General features: G+C 36.7%; 1 protein-coding gene and 1 long non-coding RNA gene across 2 annotated transcripts in view; one reads left to right on the plus strand and one right to left on the minus strand.

The window, feature by feature from the left end:
• Nucleotides 1-15,408, plus strand: part of LOC309487050 — a 200,504-nt gene extending 185,096 nt beyond the window's left edge. Inside the window, exons 2-3 of the long non-coding RNA XR_014201736.1 lie at nucleotides 13,392-13,597; nucleotides 14,576-15,408. This is a non-coding gene — a long non-coding RNA (uncharacterized lncRNA). The remainder of the gene's footprint in view (nucleotides 1-13,391; nucleotides 13,598-14,575) is intronic.
• A 3,238-nt stretch (nucleotides 15,409-18,646) lies between these two features.
• LOC309486909 (uncharacterized protein) overlaps nucleotides 18,647-18,998 on the minus strand; it is a gene marked incomplete at its 3' end in the record, with an annotated part of 171,281 nt that continues 170,929 nt past the window's right edge. Inside the window, exon 2 of the mRNA XM_082154376.1 lies at nucleotides 18,647-18,756. Coding sequence (XP_082010502.1) covers nucleotides 18,647-18,756 — 110 coding nt within the window. The remainder of the gene's footprint in view (nucleotides 18,757-18,998) is intronic.

The following is an 18,998-nucleotide window of genomic DNA, read 5'->3' on the forward strand; positions in this document are numbered from 1 at the left end:
GAAGAGGAAGAAACACCTGTGAGCTATAGCCATTAACTATATCTCAGTTCATTTTCTGTGAAACTACATAGCATTCAAATAACAAGTTTATCTTGTAAAATAAAAGAACTTAGTTTTTTTCAATGAAAATTTCTTTAAAGGGATAGTTCCAACGTTATCTCACGACCAATTCGTACGAATTCGTACGAATGATAAAAAGTTGGCTAATTCGTACTAATTCGTACGACCTCACTCGTACGAATTTGTACGATTTGTCTAAACCCACGTGATGGGTAGGTTTAGGGGTGGGGTCAGGGGTAGGTCATTCGTATGAATTCATACGAATTGGCAAATATGTACGATTTTGCAAAAATCTTACTAATTCGTACGAGTCAGGTCGTATGAATTCGTACGAATAAGCCACCTCATAGAATTTGTACGTTTTCCCGTGAGATCGGGTTGGATAGTTCAGCTCAAAACGAAATTTCTGTTGTCATTTACTCACCCTCAAGTTGTTCCAAACCTGTATGAGTTTCTTTCTTCTGTTGAACACAAAATAAGATATTTTAAAGAATGTTGGTAACCAGAAAGTTGACGGTGACCATTGATAACCTGTCTGGTTACCATCATTCTTCACTCTATCTTCTTTTATGTTCAGCAGAAGAAAGAAATTCATACAGGTTTGGAACAACTTGAGGCTGAATAAATGATGACATCATTTTCATTTCAAGCTGAACTATCCATTTGAAGCTGCAGATTCACCTTATGTAGACCTTAATCTCTTTAAATATCACAAAATAGCCATGTCAGTCACTTTCTTAATAAACACAAGATGTTTTTTGTTATTGTGTTTCAGTGGAAACAAGCTAAACTGAATGGAAATCAGTTACATTTCTCAAACTGAATACAGATTCAGGAATATGAATGATTACCTGATTAAGCAGTGATAAGTCCCAGGTCAGGTGATTATGCTTTCGACAACAACTCAGTGTATAATCAATATCAGCATTATCAGGAGGGTGCTTCTCTCTTTTTTTATTGTCCATCTTCATCTGCCTTCATTCCTAAAGGAGCAATGTGCTCTGCATGCAAGCACTGACGGATGCAAGACATCCTGGGCTATGTTTGCAGTGTAACATTCTTGCTCATGTTCATGTCTCCTGCACTTCAAGAAATCTGTTAAATGACATTAGAACTTTAGTCAGGAAATTACTAATAAACTTTACTAAAGCAAGATGCATTTTTTAAGAATGTAGAAAAATAGATGCTTTATTCAAACAGTTAAAAACTTTTTAATGTATCTAATTACAGTGAGTAACAATACAAATCATACGCAAATAAGCACGCAAAACAAAGGAAGAGAGAAATAAGGTATATGCACCATTTGAAACTGTGCTAGAGAAGTCATGTATGTCAGGTGCTTCAACAAACAACACTTCTGTATAGGATACACAGTATTCTCTCTAATGTGGAAGCATTAGACTACTGAGAAGTGTGCATGTAAAACCAAAATGGGCGTTTACCAATCAGTGGCCGATTTCAAACTACAATAAATGTTTTTCAACCATTTTTCAACAGACTTGCTAAACCACCCCACCCCTAAACCAAGCCCCCAGTGGATTAGAGCAAATCAGGTAAAGCGGTTAAAAATGCCCATTGTGGTTTGAAAACGCCCCACTGAGAGAGAAACACCCACTAGTGTTCTGCAGAGATACATGCCTGAATGATTTTTTGCTCATAAACTACAAATCACTGTTAGTTCAATGTCACTGTCTCCACCCATGTGTGCTGTTGGCTTTCATCAAAATTTCAATGCTGATCCAACACACTTTAAACACTGAAATGTCAATCTCAACCAAAATTATGGTTTGGATCAAAACTCAACATTGTATGTAACCCATGCTATCTGTGCGATTTTATTTCAACACTTTACTTACTTTGAAAATTAATGTATGTTAGTAGATTTAGTAACAATAAATAAAATGCAAGTAAAAAGCATGCTAAAAACAGAAATACATTATGCACCATTGTTTGAAACTCAGAGTTCATGCATGTCAAACACACAAGACTTCCGTATAGGACGCACCTTGTGTTTACTCTCTAATAAGGAAGCATCAATTAACTACTGAGAAGCCCACATGCAAAACCAAAATGGCCGTATACCAATTAGTGCCAATTTTCAAACTACAATTGGTGTTTTTCAACCATTTTTCAAAAGACTTGCTTAAATCATGAGGGCCCACCCCTAAACCAAACCCCCAGTGTATTAGAGCACCCAGTAGTGTTTTGCACAGATACATGCCTGCAAGATCTTGTGCTCATAAACTAAGACTCACTGTTAGTTCAATGTCACTGTCTTCACCCATGTGTGCTGTTCCCTATCATCACAATTTCAATGCTGATCCAACACACTTTAAACATTGACATTTTGATGTCAACCAAAATGATGGTTTGGATCAAAACTCAACATTGAATCAAAGTTACCATGCTGTCTGGGATTACATCCTACACTGAACAAAAACTGTTACAGAAACTATTTTAACTCAGAAATTTGAAATGGCAAATAATATACTGCATTAAATGTGAAATTCTGAAGTAGAATGACTAAAATTATATTTTCTTCTAAAACGCACTAATTTGCTTACAACTGCGAAAAATCATTTTTACAATGTGTAATACACTTTTAATAGTTTTTTAACTTTAAACTGTATTTCATTAAGTATTTATAATTTTTTTTTTTTTTTTAGGTATTAAATCATTGTCAGTAAAAAGCAAGTTCCTATTGTAGTGTGACAATATGCATTTCCATAATGTATCATATGTATATACATTTTTTTTTTTTATGGCCAATAACGGTGGAAATATTCAATATTGTTTTTGTAGCCAATACTTTAAGGTTCGTGCCCGCACAGAAATTGACTTTCAAAAAATAACCTTACCTTGAGAAATATTCACTGAAGTGTGACAACTAGTCCCAGCATCCACTATATCATATACATTGCATAGAAGAAAATGTCTAAAAATAGAAGCATCAGCTCTGTGGTTATACATGTAGGTATACCAGTACAGCAAACTCAGGGTATCCTTAGACAAATGCTATTTTTAAAGTTGTAGCCATACATATAAATTAAATATTTACCATAAACATAATGTACATTCAGCATCAATGTGAATCCATATCAGCCTCCTCATACTGAGCAACCTTCTGCAACTGTTGGGTTTGGAGCGGCAGAACAGATTTTGCCTCAGGTCACACTACAGCCAAGGACAGTTTTGACATCTTTACAAAACCTGCTATTCATCAAATGGAGACGGGACAGGACAGTTTTTGTCTCCAACCCTGTTTCACTGGCTGTGAGTTCCAGGCCGTCATCAGTAGCTCCTCTAATGTGCACAGCATCCATTAGAGACGGTGTGCTCTACTAATAATGCGCATCAGGGTTGATATATTCGAATGGGGAGTTAAAGCCATTGAGTCTCTCTCCATGTGAGAAAAACAGGCACTGCAATGACACTTCAACCATAGACAGACGGCTGAGATGCGGTCTATTAGAGACACTTCAGATATTCAATAACAGCGATGGACATGGATGAGAGAGAGCAAAACAAGCACGCAAAAAATATATATGTGAAAACTGGGAGATGGGTTTTTAATGCTTCTGAAATGGTGGATGTGTTTTATGGATAACACGCACACAAAGTAAGTGAAATGTAGTTTCTGCAGGGTGATGCATAACATTGCTCAAATAACGCTTTCCATTAGTGGATCCACAAACACTGCAGATCATAATCAGCATTTCTGCAAATGACTGCTGTATATTTCAAGTACTGTAGCCTGAGTCCAATGCCATTCATCAAAACCTAAAAGAAAAAAAAAAAAGAAAAAAAGGAAAACACACAGAACCAACATTTACTCATCTTGGGGCCGGCTGCAAAAACATAAACATAGTTATTAACTGACTAATAAAAATGAAATTAAAGATACACATGTAACTTATTCATAATTAACAAAAAAGTAAATGATGAGTCAATGCATCCTCAGTCCTTCTTCCAAAACGTGTATTTGTCCTACCCTGATTCACTATGGCAAGCCTATTATTAGTGTTTATAAGTGTTTATGTTTTAGACTTGTCAGAATGGTTTTCACAGAACAACTTGACCAGCCCAAAAACACGTCATTTTACTGACGACTGCTTCTCAAATCTCGAAGTTCAACGTGGGATTCGCAAAACGCTTGCTCTTGATAGATGGGTCAGTACCGTTTATTTAGACCAGCTTGCTCTTCAGAATCACCACCTGTAAGTATGACTAATTATTGATGTAAATATTTTCTACTGGGTGTTCAAAATATGTAGCTTTGTGTTTTATATTGTGTAAGTTTCTGGCTAACCAGCTAACTCACGTTACTACTGTCTTACTGAAATAGTTTTTCAAATCAGCTGTGTGCCACTATTACCTAAAATTGTGTCCATTAATGCAGTTTGTCTTTTGTTCTTACTACTTTGAGTAAAGATAAAGGATTGTTTCGCAAACTTGAATGTTATATCAGTCCTTCACGTTAGTGCTCGGCTAACGTATGCACCAATATAGATACAGTTGGAGGGTTTTAGAGAGAGTGATTCATTGAACAATGTGGTGATGTTTAATGTATATTATGAGAAAATGAAACTCTTTTTTGACCTTTGATGCATGTAAACCTGTTAGGAGACCTCCAAAACAAAATTAGGAACCTTTAAAATAGCATAATAGTGGCACTTTAAAACATATCAGTGTTTCTAATTAGTCAAAACAACAGCAAATATTGGACTTACATGTTCAAATGACATTATTTTTGGATTTCCATGTGTTCACAGGTGCAACAAACTATAATCATCTGCACAGTCACGCAGAGCCGAAAAACACAACCAAAAACAATGTTTTGGGCCAAAAGTTACAGTGTACCATTAAAACTTTAACTGAAATTAAAATGAAAACAGAAACTATAAAAATAAAATCTAATTCAACATTTTTAATAAGACTATAATAGTACATTGATTATACTAAAATAACACTGAGGAGTGTTATTCAAGAGATATTTAAGAGAAAAGGTTATGAAACAAAAGGGGGGCCACCACCAAGTGTTCTATGTTCCATGTAAAATTTTCATACACATATCAATACCAAAGTGTTTAGCTTATTCAGTAGCTAGTGATTTCAGTGCAGAAAATGTGAAAAAATACCTAGATTTCATGTGGATCTACATTTGATCTGGGTTTGTAAACAGAATTTTCTTTTGAACAGAATTAAACGAATTGCATCCCCCCATTTCTGCCGCCTCTCCACATTAACAGACTAAAGCAGATTTTTCCTGCTACAGAAGTGCTGACCGCTGCTGATGGACACTGAGCCTGCTTTCATCAACACATGTGGTTTGTGTGCTGTGTTATTAAACAGCTAAAGCAGCTTTAAATGCATGCAAGCACACACACACACAGACATACACATACACTAATGCTGTCATCAGAGAGGCTTTAGAACCCAAATGGAGTTTGAAGTTCGAGGAGAAACTCTTCAAAAAAGTCCTTCCTCATCACACCCTGCCTAATATGGTTTGGTGGTCTTAGGTGGTTTAAGCTGGTCTATGGTTTTCCAGCCTGGTGTTCAGCTAGTTGTCAAGTGCTCAAAATGGAATCTTTCCATTGCACAATAGGTTCTTTATAGTGGAAAAATGTTATTTAGATAGCCTAATTTAAATATGATTTGCCCTATAAGAAAAAAAGTTATTTGGGAAACCCAAAATGGTTCTTCTATGGCATTATGCAAACCCCACTTTGGAAACTTGGTAACACTTTATTTCGATAGTCCACATTAGACGTTGTATTAACTAGGTAACTTTGCAACTACATATCAACTACCAGTCATTAGAATATTAAGAGAATGTCTGCTTAAAGGGGTCCTATAATGTCCTTTTCACAAGATGTCAAATAAGTCTCTGATGTCCCCAGAGTGTGTATGTGAAGTTTTAGCTCAAAATACCCCACAAATATTTTTTTATAGCATGTTAACATTGTCACTTTTTGAGGGTGAGCAAAAACGTGCCATTTTTGTGTGTGTCCCTTTAAATGGAAATGAGCTGCTGCTTCCAGAACAAAGGTTGGTGCTTCAACAGCTATTACCTCTCACAGACATGCACTGAAAATGTAAAAAAAAAAAGGACAAAGATGGAGAGACTCAAGAAGAAGTGACAACATGTAGAATGCAACAAGACATTTCTGAATGGTAAGTTGATGAATTTATGTAGCTGATGTGGAGTTAACCATCTTTTAGTCATTGATTAGCATATTCTGTCATGATCATCTATAAATCGAGTTCCCGGGGCCTAGGTTTATGTACATTTTAGGGGTTAGTGATGTCACTTACCCGTGAATAAGCTCATTGTTGTCCCTACCAGCCGTTTGTTGTAGTCCTTAAAAAGCAATTTCTGTAAAAGCAAATATCTCCCTTTGCTTTGAACTTTGAGCGTTGTAACTTTGCAGATGTTGTTTATGCTCAAACAGCAACATTACACACTAACTAAAGTTAAAAAAGTGAAATCATCATCAACCACCCCTTTATTATCTGATAACACTTTATTTTGATGCTCCCCAACAAACATTCTACTGATTGACTATAACTTTGCAAGTACATTTTGAAATTCTACTAACCCTAACCATAACAGTCTACTCTAATTCGAGTTAGTTGACATGTAGTTGCAAAGTTACTGATAGTTCAGCCCGATATCTATGTGCATATCGGGCAGCCTGCATATCTATACCACAACTTTTATTTCTTGTGCCATTTATACACCAAAAATTGTTTTTGCGTGCATATGATACGCACTTTATGCGTGTAATACGCACGCACTCCACACCCCTAATCCTACTCAAGGGGTTTACAATGCGTTGCATATGCACACAAGAACCATGTTTGGCCTATAAATGGCACAAGAAATAAAATGTGTGGTATAGATACGCACTTTCATGAGATCGTGTTGGATATATAGTAGAATGTCTGAAGTGGACTATCGAAATGAGGTGTAGCAGGAAACTTTAAGATTTTTTTTTTATTATTATTATTTTTTTTAAGTCAGACAGGTGATGTTCTTCATCTCAACCTCTGTAGTTCATTAACACACAAGTCTATATGCAGATCTAACCTACCTCATTAACAAAAGCCTTTGTCCTTTCTTGCTACATCCATGGAATCATACCTAATTTATAATGATTCTTTTATGCACAAACTGCCAAATGCTCTAGTGAATGTACAATGATATACAGCGTCATTAATGAAGGTCTTAACCTACACGTCCAAGTTTGTTTCTGTGCTGTAATAAGGCTGGTGCAGCAACTGCTGAGCTTTTACCTTAAAGGAGGAGCACATTAATGATGGAGGACCGCAGAGGAACGCTGCATTCGCTCTCCTGCTGCTCTGCTCCCCCAAAATGTCAGCGTGTTAGATGGGGCTTTGATAAAGTTTACGCTACATCCTGTTTTTATGCGCTTGGCTTTTTTCCAACATTAAATGTCATCGCTGACACGCAAATAAAACGTGCGATTTTTAATATCTGGTGCTCCCTTCATCTGAAGAGCACTTTGAACCCAGCAGTGAGAGTGTGTTTTTGGGACGCCACCGTAGGCTGATTGGACACCCGCGTGTTGTTTCCACAGCACCGCTGAGACTCTTAAGCGTCTGTCCTTTTGTTCAAACCCACAGAGGCTAATGAGGCTGTTTCAGGATTAACAGACCACACAGGCCAATTTCCCTGCCGACTTACTGGTGAAAAAGCGTGTGGAGTCAAACTGAAGAAAACAGCCTGTTGTGATGTAAATGATTTCAGCATCCATGCAGTGAGTCTGTGGGAACATTTGCTTGATTTTTTGGGGGGATAATATCTGCAAAAAAAAAAAAAAAAAATTATTTACTTGATACAAATGCTCAGTATTGATGTTTATGATGAATAATTTATACATCTACATACAAAAAGTTTGGTGTCTGTATTTGAAAATGTTTTTTTTCTTTTTTTTTCTGTTTATTCTTGGTATGTTAAGATGTGTTTTGGCTGACCGCATCACAAGTAGACAAAGAAGACAGATTCCCGTTTACACCTTGTGCTTCGATCTGTATCTTTTGTTCACTTTCAACCACTTTTGTTCTGATTACTTTGAGGGGAGGGTCTATGTGTGGGTAAACATTGTGCTTGATATGTTTTTCGTCTTCAAACTAAACTTGGCTCTCACGTTGACAAAGTTTAAATCCCTTCTGGCTAGTGTGAATCCCATAATGCTTACGGATTAGGTCAGTAGGTGGAGAGAAGGCGGTCTTTTGTGGCTGTTCGAACACATTCAACCACATGAGCGTTTAGCCTACACTACGAAAACCATCCGGTCAAATACGTTTATGGAAGTGGTCGAAAGCAAATTTTTTAGACCCTGTTTACACCTGTATTTAACATTGTCCACTTGTGATCAGATCGACCACAACACATTTTAATACCAAGTGCAAACAGGGCCTTATTCTCACCAAAGCTGCATTTACTTCAGTGTCACATGATCCTTCAGTAATCATTCTATTATGCTGATTTGGTGCTCAAGAAACATTTCTTATTATTATCAGTGTTGAAAACAGTTGTGCTGCTTCATATTTTTGTGGAAACGTGATTTAAATCTTCATTATAAAGGCCTTTACTTTCACTTTTGAGGAATTTAAAATTGAATGCAACTTAAAAAAATTTTTTTATTAGTTATTAAAATTAAAATGATTAAAATGATTAGTTTTTCTAAAAGATCTAACTGAGCCCCAAATCTTTGAATGGTACTATACAAGACAGAGACAGAACGAGCTGCTCAGGCCCTGAGTTTGAATGCAGAGATTAGTGCCGCTACACATTCCCATTAATGAGGCATTTAAAATCCGTTTGTTTGAGGTTAATACCTCTGAAACCTGTTTTAGAGGGGAAATTATTAAACAACATTTACAATCACACAGCATATTATGAACCATATTAGCACTTATCAGTCATTCTCGATTGTTTAATTTTCATTTGCATCATTTTTTATTAATATTCATAATGTCTCCTTAGGAGCATATCAGCAGGTATCGGCAGGCTGTTAGAACATGCAGAAAAAAGGCACAGATAAGAGGTTTCTACCACATATTGGGCCAGATTTACTAACAGCTGGACAAGCAAGGACAAGCAGTAAAAAATCAGCGCTGAAAAGGCATGGACAGTTATTTTTGCGGCTGACCTTATTGCATAATTATGCATTTGTAGGAGTTTCCCTTTCAGATGCAACATTTATGGGAGGAGAGTATTTAAATAAAAAATGCGGTAGTCAATTTATTGTTTTTTGCGCCCTTGTTTAACGTAAATGTTTCACAGTTGGCAAATGTAGCATCTTTGTTTCAACACTAATATAATGTCATGAAATTGCCTATAATAATACCTCACGAATACATAAGTAATAAATATAAATAAAGGTGATTATTACCAAGCTGTTGCAGACTGGATTATCCTTGGTATTTTAGATGTTGGTTTGTCTTTTGATTTGGGATCAGACATTGGCTCAAACATGTATGGCAAACATTAGAGTTTTCAAAACAATTCATATATGTGTAATGGCAGGGACTTATTATTTTATTTTTTATTTTATTATTTAAAAATGCAAAACTGTTACCCAATCAAAGCAGTGGGTCTTGTCTTGAATCATAGTCTTAAATGTGACAGACCAATCAAAATTAAGGGTTTCAAATAAAGAAAAACATGATAGAAAATAGCCTATTACTTCTAAATTAGGATGTTTTTTTTATGTAAAAATTTTGTTAACATTATAAATGGACCTCAAAAAAATTTAAATATATAAAAAAAAAATGCAGTTCATGACCCCTCTAACATCTGCCCTAGCTCCCCTTGACATGTTTAGCAAATCTCCCTGAATTATTGTTCATGATTCAATATTAGAACGTTGTACATTTGAAGAGTTCAGATGCAAAAGCCTCTAAATGCCATTTGAAATTTTCTTATAGAATGATCATTTTTATCAAGCTCGTATATTTAAATTCAATAATTTCACTCTAATGGCAATGAAGATTACCTATTAATTGTCATTTAAGTGAAATTACTTAACTTAAATATACAAGCTTGATAAAAATGATCATTCTATAAGAAAATTTCAGATGGCATTTAGAGGCTTTTGCATCTGAACTCTTCATTTTTAGTACCATGGTACTTTTATTTAACTATAACATTTAACTAAAACTGCCATTTGAAACCCCCATGCTGAAAGTAGATTAGTTTATTTTACTTCACTATATAACATCATCTTAGACGGCATCTCAAATCCAAATATATGTGAATCAGTTTCCCTGCAAAAACTCAAGAAAACAGATCTTTGAAGCTGAATCCCCTAAACACTTGGACTTATATTTAGAGACAGAGAAATATTGAGGGAAAAAACAACAGCTTTATGGAATGAAAAATCAGAATGCAAATGCCAAACTACAGTGATTCAATGACGTGAGCTCTTATTGCTCTTGAGTGCATCAAAGTTGCAAAGCTGTCAATATTTAGTAAATATGGTTTTCCTTCTGTGAAAGGGATGAGGATTTGCGCTCTACAATATCTGCAGAAATCCTTTAATATCCAACCATTCGTACAACTTGTCCAGGCTCTGGTAATCTCTAGACTAGACTACTGTAATGTTCTTTGTGCCAGCCATCCTGCATGTGCATTCATACCTCTCTGGTGAGACTGGTCTTCGACAAGCCCAAGAGAGTTCTCACTCCACTGGTTGCCAATTGCTGTCTGTGTGAAGTTCAGCTCGTAATTGAGTCAATGGCAACTTGTGGCACCCACACAAAAGGCACAAAACCACTTTCCCAAACCTTCACTTTCACTGTAGGTCAAAGATGGAATAATCTTTCCATCTACACTTGAGCACTGCATGACTACAGTTAATGCACTTACTCTTTTCCAAAGACACTCTGCTATTTTCTTATTCTCAGTTGTTTCACGTCCAGGCAGGGACAAAAAAAAAAAAAAAAACAGTCCAACCCCCCCTCCCATACGTACAGTACAGTATTTGCGTAGCCTATAATACTGTGCAAACTATTGCTTGATGTGTTACTGTATCTAATTGATATACACATTCAAAAGTTTGGGTTTAGAAATTAATACTTTTATTCAGCAAGAATGCATTCAATTGATGACTGTGGCAAGCAGCATGGCCGAGAGCAGTGGGAACGGAGCAAGGCCGGTGGCGCGAGGGTCACCTCGAGTCCCACGGAGAAGCTCCGGAAGGATAAAAGGAGGAGTGACGAATGTGGAAGACAAGAGAGAGGACCAGGCCTGGATTTTATGATGCTGTTTTGTTTTAGTTTGTTTCACTTTCATTTTGTTGTGTTTGTATTTTTTTTTGTGATTAAAGTTACGCTGATCGTTTTCTGGTTCCTGTCTCCTTCTTCCCTTTACTTGAAAATCGCCACAAAGACATTTACATTAATTGTCACACAAAAAACTGTATTTCAAATAAATTTTTCTTTTTTTATCCATCAAAGAATCCTGATAAAAAAAAATGTGTCAAGGTTTCCAAAACATATTAAGCAGCACAACTCATCACAAGAATAAATTAAATTTTACAATACATTGAAATACAAAATATTATGTTTTACAGTATATTTGGTTAAATAAATGCAGCCTTAGTGAGCATAATAGACTTCTTTCAAAAACATTAAAACATTATCGACTCCAGACAATAGAACAGTAGTGTACAGTATATTAGATTTTCCCTGTACTTTCTGTTTTCACATTGAAAATCCAACACCGTTAAACTTCACAATAAATAAATACTAGTTTAGTAACCAGTTTAGTAAGAAATATAGAACCAATGTTCAAATCCCAATTTATTGCCCTTCATCTTGTGGTAAACTAAGTTGGTCAGTCTACTGGGAAAAGTCCCGGTGCTCTATACGGCCAATCCATCCATGTTTCTGAGCAGTTCTGTAACTTCATTACAGCACATCTAATGTTACTGTCTCTCTAGGGTGAACCACCTTTGTTGTTCGTCATCTGTTAAGTCAATTTGGATAAAAGCATCTGCTAAATAAATAAATGTAAGGGATAACAACAGGATTAACTTTACATGGATGGAAGAATCAGATCAATTACTCAACCTCAAACATACCAGAATGATCGCTCATGGTGGCAATGACTGTCAAGCTCCAAAAAGAACCACAAAACACAATAAAAACCTATAAAAGTGAAATGCTATGCATGGAGCTAAGGTCAACAAAAACTGTCGTCATCAAACAAATACTGGAGTCAAACCAAATATCATCAATTCTAACTAAATAAAAAATACTTAAGAGGTTAGAGAACAGCACAACAGACTTGTTCCCTTATATAGTACAGCCAGCAAACTGCATTTGTGGACAAGCTGAGTTGCAAAAACAGCAAATGGTCAGGGGAGAGACAATTCTTTGCACACTAATGCAGATTTCATTCTGAGGTTGACTTTGTGCAGCAACTATTTTAGATTATGTCATTGCAGTTGTCTTAATGCTAGCTTATTATATTCTACAAAAACTCTTTTCGAACTATATTATTTAGGCTGTTGTGAGGCGATTCGCAAAAGACTGACGAGCAATTTGTGTGTCTTTATTATGTAGGCTATTAATCTTTGATATTTGGATTTCTCACAGTGGAAGAGTTTCTTTGCCTTTCAGAACTGCCTACTGACTCTTCGACGTCTCTTTTCAAACTTTCTATTCAATGAGCTCTTTCTAACCTCCCATCATGCAGTGCAGCCGAAGCACTGGGTCTATGTTTCTCTCTGATCTGATGCACTCTTTTTCTTTTGTTTAGTAAGAACCCCAAACAAGCCTCTCTCATCAGGGAACATTGAATACACACACGCACACCAAGAGTTTTTCTCTCAGAAATAAAAGGACTGAAATTTCAAGCAAATAAAGTATTACCATTATGACACTATTCTGTCTTAACTGATACTTATTTTATTTTATTTATTTATTATTATATTTTATTTTAATATTATACTATACCATTATACATTTATATTTTTATTTTACATTAGTTATTATTAATAATATATTCATTAACTGTTAAATACAGTTTCCTGGTTGTCAAAAAAAATCTTAACAACAAAGTTGTTTTTAACAGTTTAAAACAACTGTTTTCTATGGTGGCTGAGAGAGCTCAACCCGCTGGCAACTGGAGAAAACGTACACAAATACACTCACCTAAAGGATTATTAGGAACACCTGTTCAATTTCTCATTAATGCAATTATCTAATCAACCAATCACATGGCAGTTGCTTCAGTGCATTTAGGGGTGTGGTCCTGGTCAAGACAATCTCCTGAACTCCAAACTGAATGTCAGAATGGGAAAGAAAGGTGATTTAAGCAATTTTGAGCGTGGCATGGTTGTTGGTGCCAAACGGGCCGATCTGAGTATTTCACAATCTGCTCAGTTACTGGGATTTTCACGCACAACCATTTCTAGGGTTTACAAAGAATGGTGTGAAAAGGGAAAAACATCCAGTATGCGGCAGTCCTGTGGGCGAAAATGCCTTGTTGATGCTAGCAGTGTTGTTTTTGGCAGCCCTTTTAGTTTTAGTCTTAGTCTTAGTCTTTTGGACGAAAATGCTTTTTAGTTTTAGTCACATTTTAGTCACTTATAAACTTAATAGTTTTAGTCAAGTTTTAGTCGACGAAAACGCAAAAAGGTTTTAGTCAAGTTTTAGTCAATTTTAGTAAAAAAAAGAAAAAAAAGTAGTCTTTAACAAATTAATTTAGGTTAAAAAGTATTGGAAATGGGCTTAGGTTTGACAGGTTGTAGCAAGTGTTGCAATTCGAGTGTTGTAACTCAATTCAATTTGAGCTACTACAACATTACACACAGATAAAGTGGTAACAGTGGAATCACTGTTTTACTCCAAAAAAGCCAGGAATAAAAACATTCTTACTTTGGCAATTGTGGCTTTATTATATAATTAGTTAAATAATAATTTATGTTATAATTTGTTATAATCTAAGTTATATAATAATTATATATTACTTTGTACCAATTAGCCTACTAAACTAATGCTCGGACACACTCTGTCTCTCTCGCGCGCAGACACACTCGGTCTCTCTCGCGCACTGTCGCTCGCTCGCGCAGTTCGTTTCGCTTTTGTCCAGTCCGGCGCCTCATATCGAAGATGTGTGGCGAGTGACTAGCCGCAGCCGCAGGTGTGTTGTTGTTGTGTGGAATCTGATGCGCGGCATGGCGGCAGCCCAAAACAAGGATAGGAAGCGGCAGCATTGCTGATACTTTTTTAGCTCAAAACAGACAGATTTCACGCAAAATAGGCAGAAATGACATGCATTGTGAACGTCAGACTTATAATCATTTTCGTTCCGTCTCGTCTCGTCAACGAAAACTCGAAAACGTCTCATCATGTTTTAGTCACCTTAGAGCCATTTTTAGCTAGTCATCGTCGCGTTATCGTCTAACGAAAAGGTGCGTCAACGAAATCATTTAGTTATCGTCATCGTTGACGAAAACAACATTGGATGCTAGAGGTCAGAGGAGAATGGGCCGACTGATTCAAGCTGATAGAAGAGCAACTTTGACTATAATAACCACTCGTTACAACCGAGGTATGCAGCAAAGCATTTGTGAAGCCACAACCTTGAGGCGGATGGGCTACAACAGCAGAAGACCCCACCGGGTACCACTCATCTCCACTACAAATAGGAAAAAGAGGCTACAATTTGCACGAGCTCACCAAAATTGGACAGTTGAAGACTGGAAAAATGTTGCCTGGTCTGATGAGTCTCGATTTCTGTTGAGACATTCAGATGGTAGAGTCAGAATTTGGCGTAAACAGAATGAGAACATGGATCCATCATGCCTTGTTACCACTGTGCAGGCTGGTGGTGGTGTAATGGTGTGGGGGATGTTGGCACACTTTAGGCCCCTTAGTGCCAATTGGGCATCGTTTAAATGCCACGGCCTACCTGAGCATTGTTTCTGACCATGTCCATCCCTTTATGACCACCATGTACCCATCCTCTGATGGCTACTTCCAGCAGGATAATGCACCATGTCACAAAGCTCGAATCATTTCAAATTGGTTTCTTGAACATGACAATGAGTTCACTGTACTAAAATGGCCCCCACAGTCACCAGATCTCAACCCAATAGAGCATCTTTGGGATGTGGTGGAATGGGAGCTTCGTGCCCTGGATGTGCATCCCACAAATCTCAATCAACTGCAAGATGCTATCCTATCAATATGGGCCAACATTTCTAAAGAATGCTTTCAGCACCTTGTTGAATCAATGCCATGTAGAATTAAGGCAGTTCTGAAGGCGAAAGGGGGTCAAACACAGTATTAGTATGGTATTCCTAATAATCCTTTAGGTGAGTGTAGAAAAAAACACCAGAAAATTAAGAAAACATCTTCATCAGTTTGACAACACATGTGCTGCAAATACTCACAACACAACCAGCCACAGAAACGCACATATGATCAGGATGTTTCTGCATTTGGTTTGCGGTGAGTACTATTTGCAGCACATGTGTTGTGAAACTGATGAAGACGTTTTCTTAATTTGCTGGTGTTTCATATTTGCATGTGTTTTCTTCAGTTGCTGTGCGTTGAGCTCTCTCGGCCACCGTAGTTTTCTATTTTAATATATTGTAATTATTTGGTGCTCAAGAAACAATTCTTTACTATTAAGAATGTTAAAAAACAGTTTTGCTGCTTCATATTTTTGTGAAAACCATGATAAACTATAATTGAAATGTTTAGGATAAGAAAGTTTTTATACAAAAAAGAAGAAGAAATAAATGATTACTTTCATTCAGCAACCTTCCTGCCTTGGCCAGTAGGAAAAAAATTAAAATAAACCTAGGGCCCTATTTTAACGTTCTAAGCACATGGTCTAAAGCAAGTGCAAGTGCACTTAGGGCGTGTCCGAATCCACTTTTTTTGAATCCACGGATTCCACCATATCTTTATGTACACAATAATAATCTTTTGGCAGTAATATTTGGCATGTTTGTGTGCTGCTGTGCGTCCCTGTGTGTGTAATAAGCAGAGTTTACGCGCGTTGTGCACCCGCATATAGGCTCATATTACTAATGTGCCCTTTAAATAAAAAAAATATATATGAAGAGTTCAGATGCAAAAGCCTCTAAATGCCATCTGAAATTTTCTTATAGAATAATCATTTTTATCAAGCTTGTATATTTAAATTCAATAATTTCACTCAAATGGCAATGAAGATTACTTGTCATTTAAGTGAAATTACTGAACTTAAATATACAAGCTTGATAAAAATGATCATTCTATAAGACAATTTCAGATGGCATTTAGAGGCTTTTGCATCTGAACTCTTCATATATACTGCGCCATTGACTTTAGACCAGGTTTCAGTTGGTCAATGGCGCAGTCTATTTCAGTTGCCTCAAAATAACAACGTGCCAACAATGCGCCTGAACACACCTCATTTTCAGACCAGCAGCCCATGGGCGCACAGATGGGCGCAAATGCATTTGCTATTTAAACTGTATTGTTTTTTATTATGTTTTATTGTCTATTGTAAAGCGCTTTGTGACCTAGTCTGTGAAAGGCGCTGTATAAATAAATTTTACTTACTTACTTACTTACTTACTTAAACAACGTGGCGCAGGACATAAAAAATGATAACTGTGTCAGGCTGAAACTAGCAAAACACATGTGCGTCGCGCCTGGCGCTCTCAGTTTCAGCTTTCAGTTAATGGATACAATTTTGAGAAAAAAACTAAACAAAATCCATGTACTAGTATCCAGTCCTTCATTTACAGTGCTTAGTAAAAAGATGCCATTAAACAAATATTTAAAATATACCATCTTTATGTTGTTTCTATATTTTGGAGATTCAATGTAAAAAGAATTACAATATAAACATTTTTGTTAAATACTTTAATGTTAGGTCCGATCAATCGTGATGATTAGAGAAAAATCTGTGATTCATTTGTTTAGTTTTTTTATCGATTGACAGCAAAAGTAATTCAACTTCAAAACATCTCAACCCGCCTGCATTCTACTGTATTCTGTTGTGCTTTCTTTAAATACATGAATGATTCCTGCGTGAACGGCTCTGGCTGCTCTTTGTAGTGGTTTGGTGAGGCACATTGCCTGTAGTATCAGCCGTAGGGATGTTAACTGCATGGGGGATGTGATGTTTAAAAAGTGTCTTTGGCATACTAAACAAGAACATTTATCTTTTGTTTATAAAAGAAATGGCATAACTCATGTGCAGAACCTGAATCTCATCTTTATTATCACAGAAAATGTGCTGCATTTCTGCACTACGCTAATGGACACACAGCAAGTTCATTTAATCACATCTTTCAGCATCAAGAAATTATGCCGAGTGCTGAGGGAGGTAAAACTGTGGAGTTCACAGGATCACACTGCAAAAAAAAAAAAAAAAAAAAAAAACACAATCAAGGGTCACATCAACAATTTACCAGGGGATAAAACACAGATTCTAGAAAAAGTACCTTAACATTTTTCAGTGATGGAAGGTCAGCTATAAGCTGTTTTGTAATTTTATTCCAAGCAACAGAAGCATTATATTTCAAAATCTTTATTTTCATTTTTATTTCAAGCTCAGTTCTATGGAAGCTTACTTCCGGCACAGAAAAAGGTAATTGTGTTATGTTTGAGATAAACAAATCTCACAATTATGACTTTTTTTCTCACTATACAATTATGACTTTTTCTGACAGAATTGCATCATATAAACTCGCAATTACGAGGGGAAAAAAGTCGATCCTTTCTCCCTCAGAATTGGACTTTATAACTCACAATTGCGAGTTTATATCTCACAATTCTGAGAAAAGAAGTCATAATTGCAAGATATAAACTCGTAATTGTGAGAAAAAAAATCAGATTTGCGAGATGTGAACTCACAATTGACCTATGGCTAAGCCACGCCCCCTCCACTCACTTGGACAAACAGTCAACATTCGGTAACAGGCGCTATGGCAGCTGTCACAGTAGGAGACATTTCACAGGAGGCAATTGATGATTTTTGGAGACAGAAAGATTATATATCATCTCGAAGTCACCAAAAGGGCCTTAACTATGCATTGGAGGGTTATATTAATAATTTTGTTGTAGAGAAGGTCGATGAAAAGCTTCAGCTCCAGGCAAAGATTTACAGGTCACAGTGTAAACGTTAGTTTGGTGCTATTTCACTTCAAACGCTCGCTTTATACGCGAGTCCTATTCACTTTGGACACGCGAATGGATTCAAAATGTTCAAGCGTCGAACTAGACGCGATACGCACGAATTTGACGCTCTATTCGCATTTGTTGTGAACGCAGCATAATGAACAGGCTGCGATGTCAAGATTGCAATGCTGGAATGTGTGTGTGTGTGTGTGAGAGAGAGAGAGAGAGGCGCGGGCGCGGGCGCGATCGAACAGTGGAAACATAAAAACATACTCTATCATTTCATACAGGACATCATTAAAACGGCAAAGTGTTTAGCCTACTTATATTTGTGTGTACAACGCAGCTAGGCTAACGTTAGCCTAACGTTACGTTAGAGATGTTACGTTCAAATACGTTGTTGACTTACCTTAGAACAGATTTAGTTGGTGTTGTGGTCTAACGTTACCGCATAACTTAATCCAGAGCAGACACTTATCTCGGTTGAGATGTGGCTTGGGAAAGGGTAAAAAATACACACCGTCGCCCAGCCTCTCGGGATACATAGTGTCAGAGTTGCATGTACCACATGCACGCCGTTTGACCATTTTAAACTTAAAATGACAAGAAAAAACATATAAAACGAATGAAAACTGACTAACTGCAATGCATTTCAATGGACGTGGAAGCAGAGAATGTCCAAAGTCCTTTTAGGCAAGTCGTGCCACTCGGCCGCCCTCTTGGCAACGCCTCCGGGCAGCTATTTCGGACTAACAAGACCAGGCTCCTATCTA

This window comes from Leuciscus leuciscus, assembly GCF_965113295.1.
Source record: "Leuciscus leuciscus genome assembly, chromosome: 22".
Taxonomy (NCBI): domain Eukaryota; kingdom Metazoa; phylum Chordata; class Actinopteri; order Cypriniformes; family Leuciscidae; genus Leuciscus; species Leuciscus leuciscus.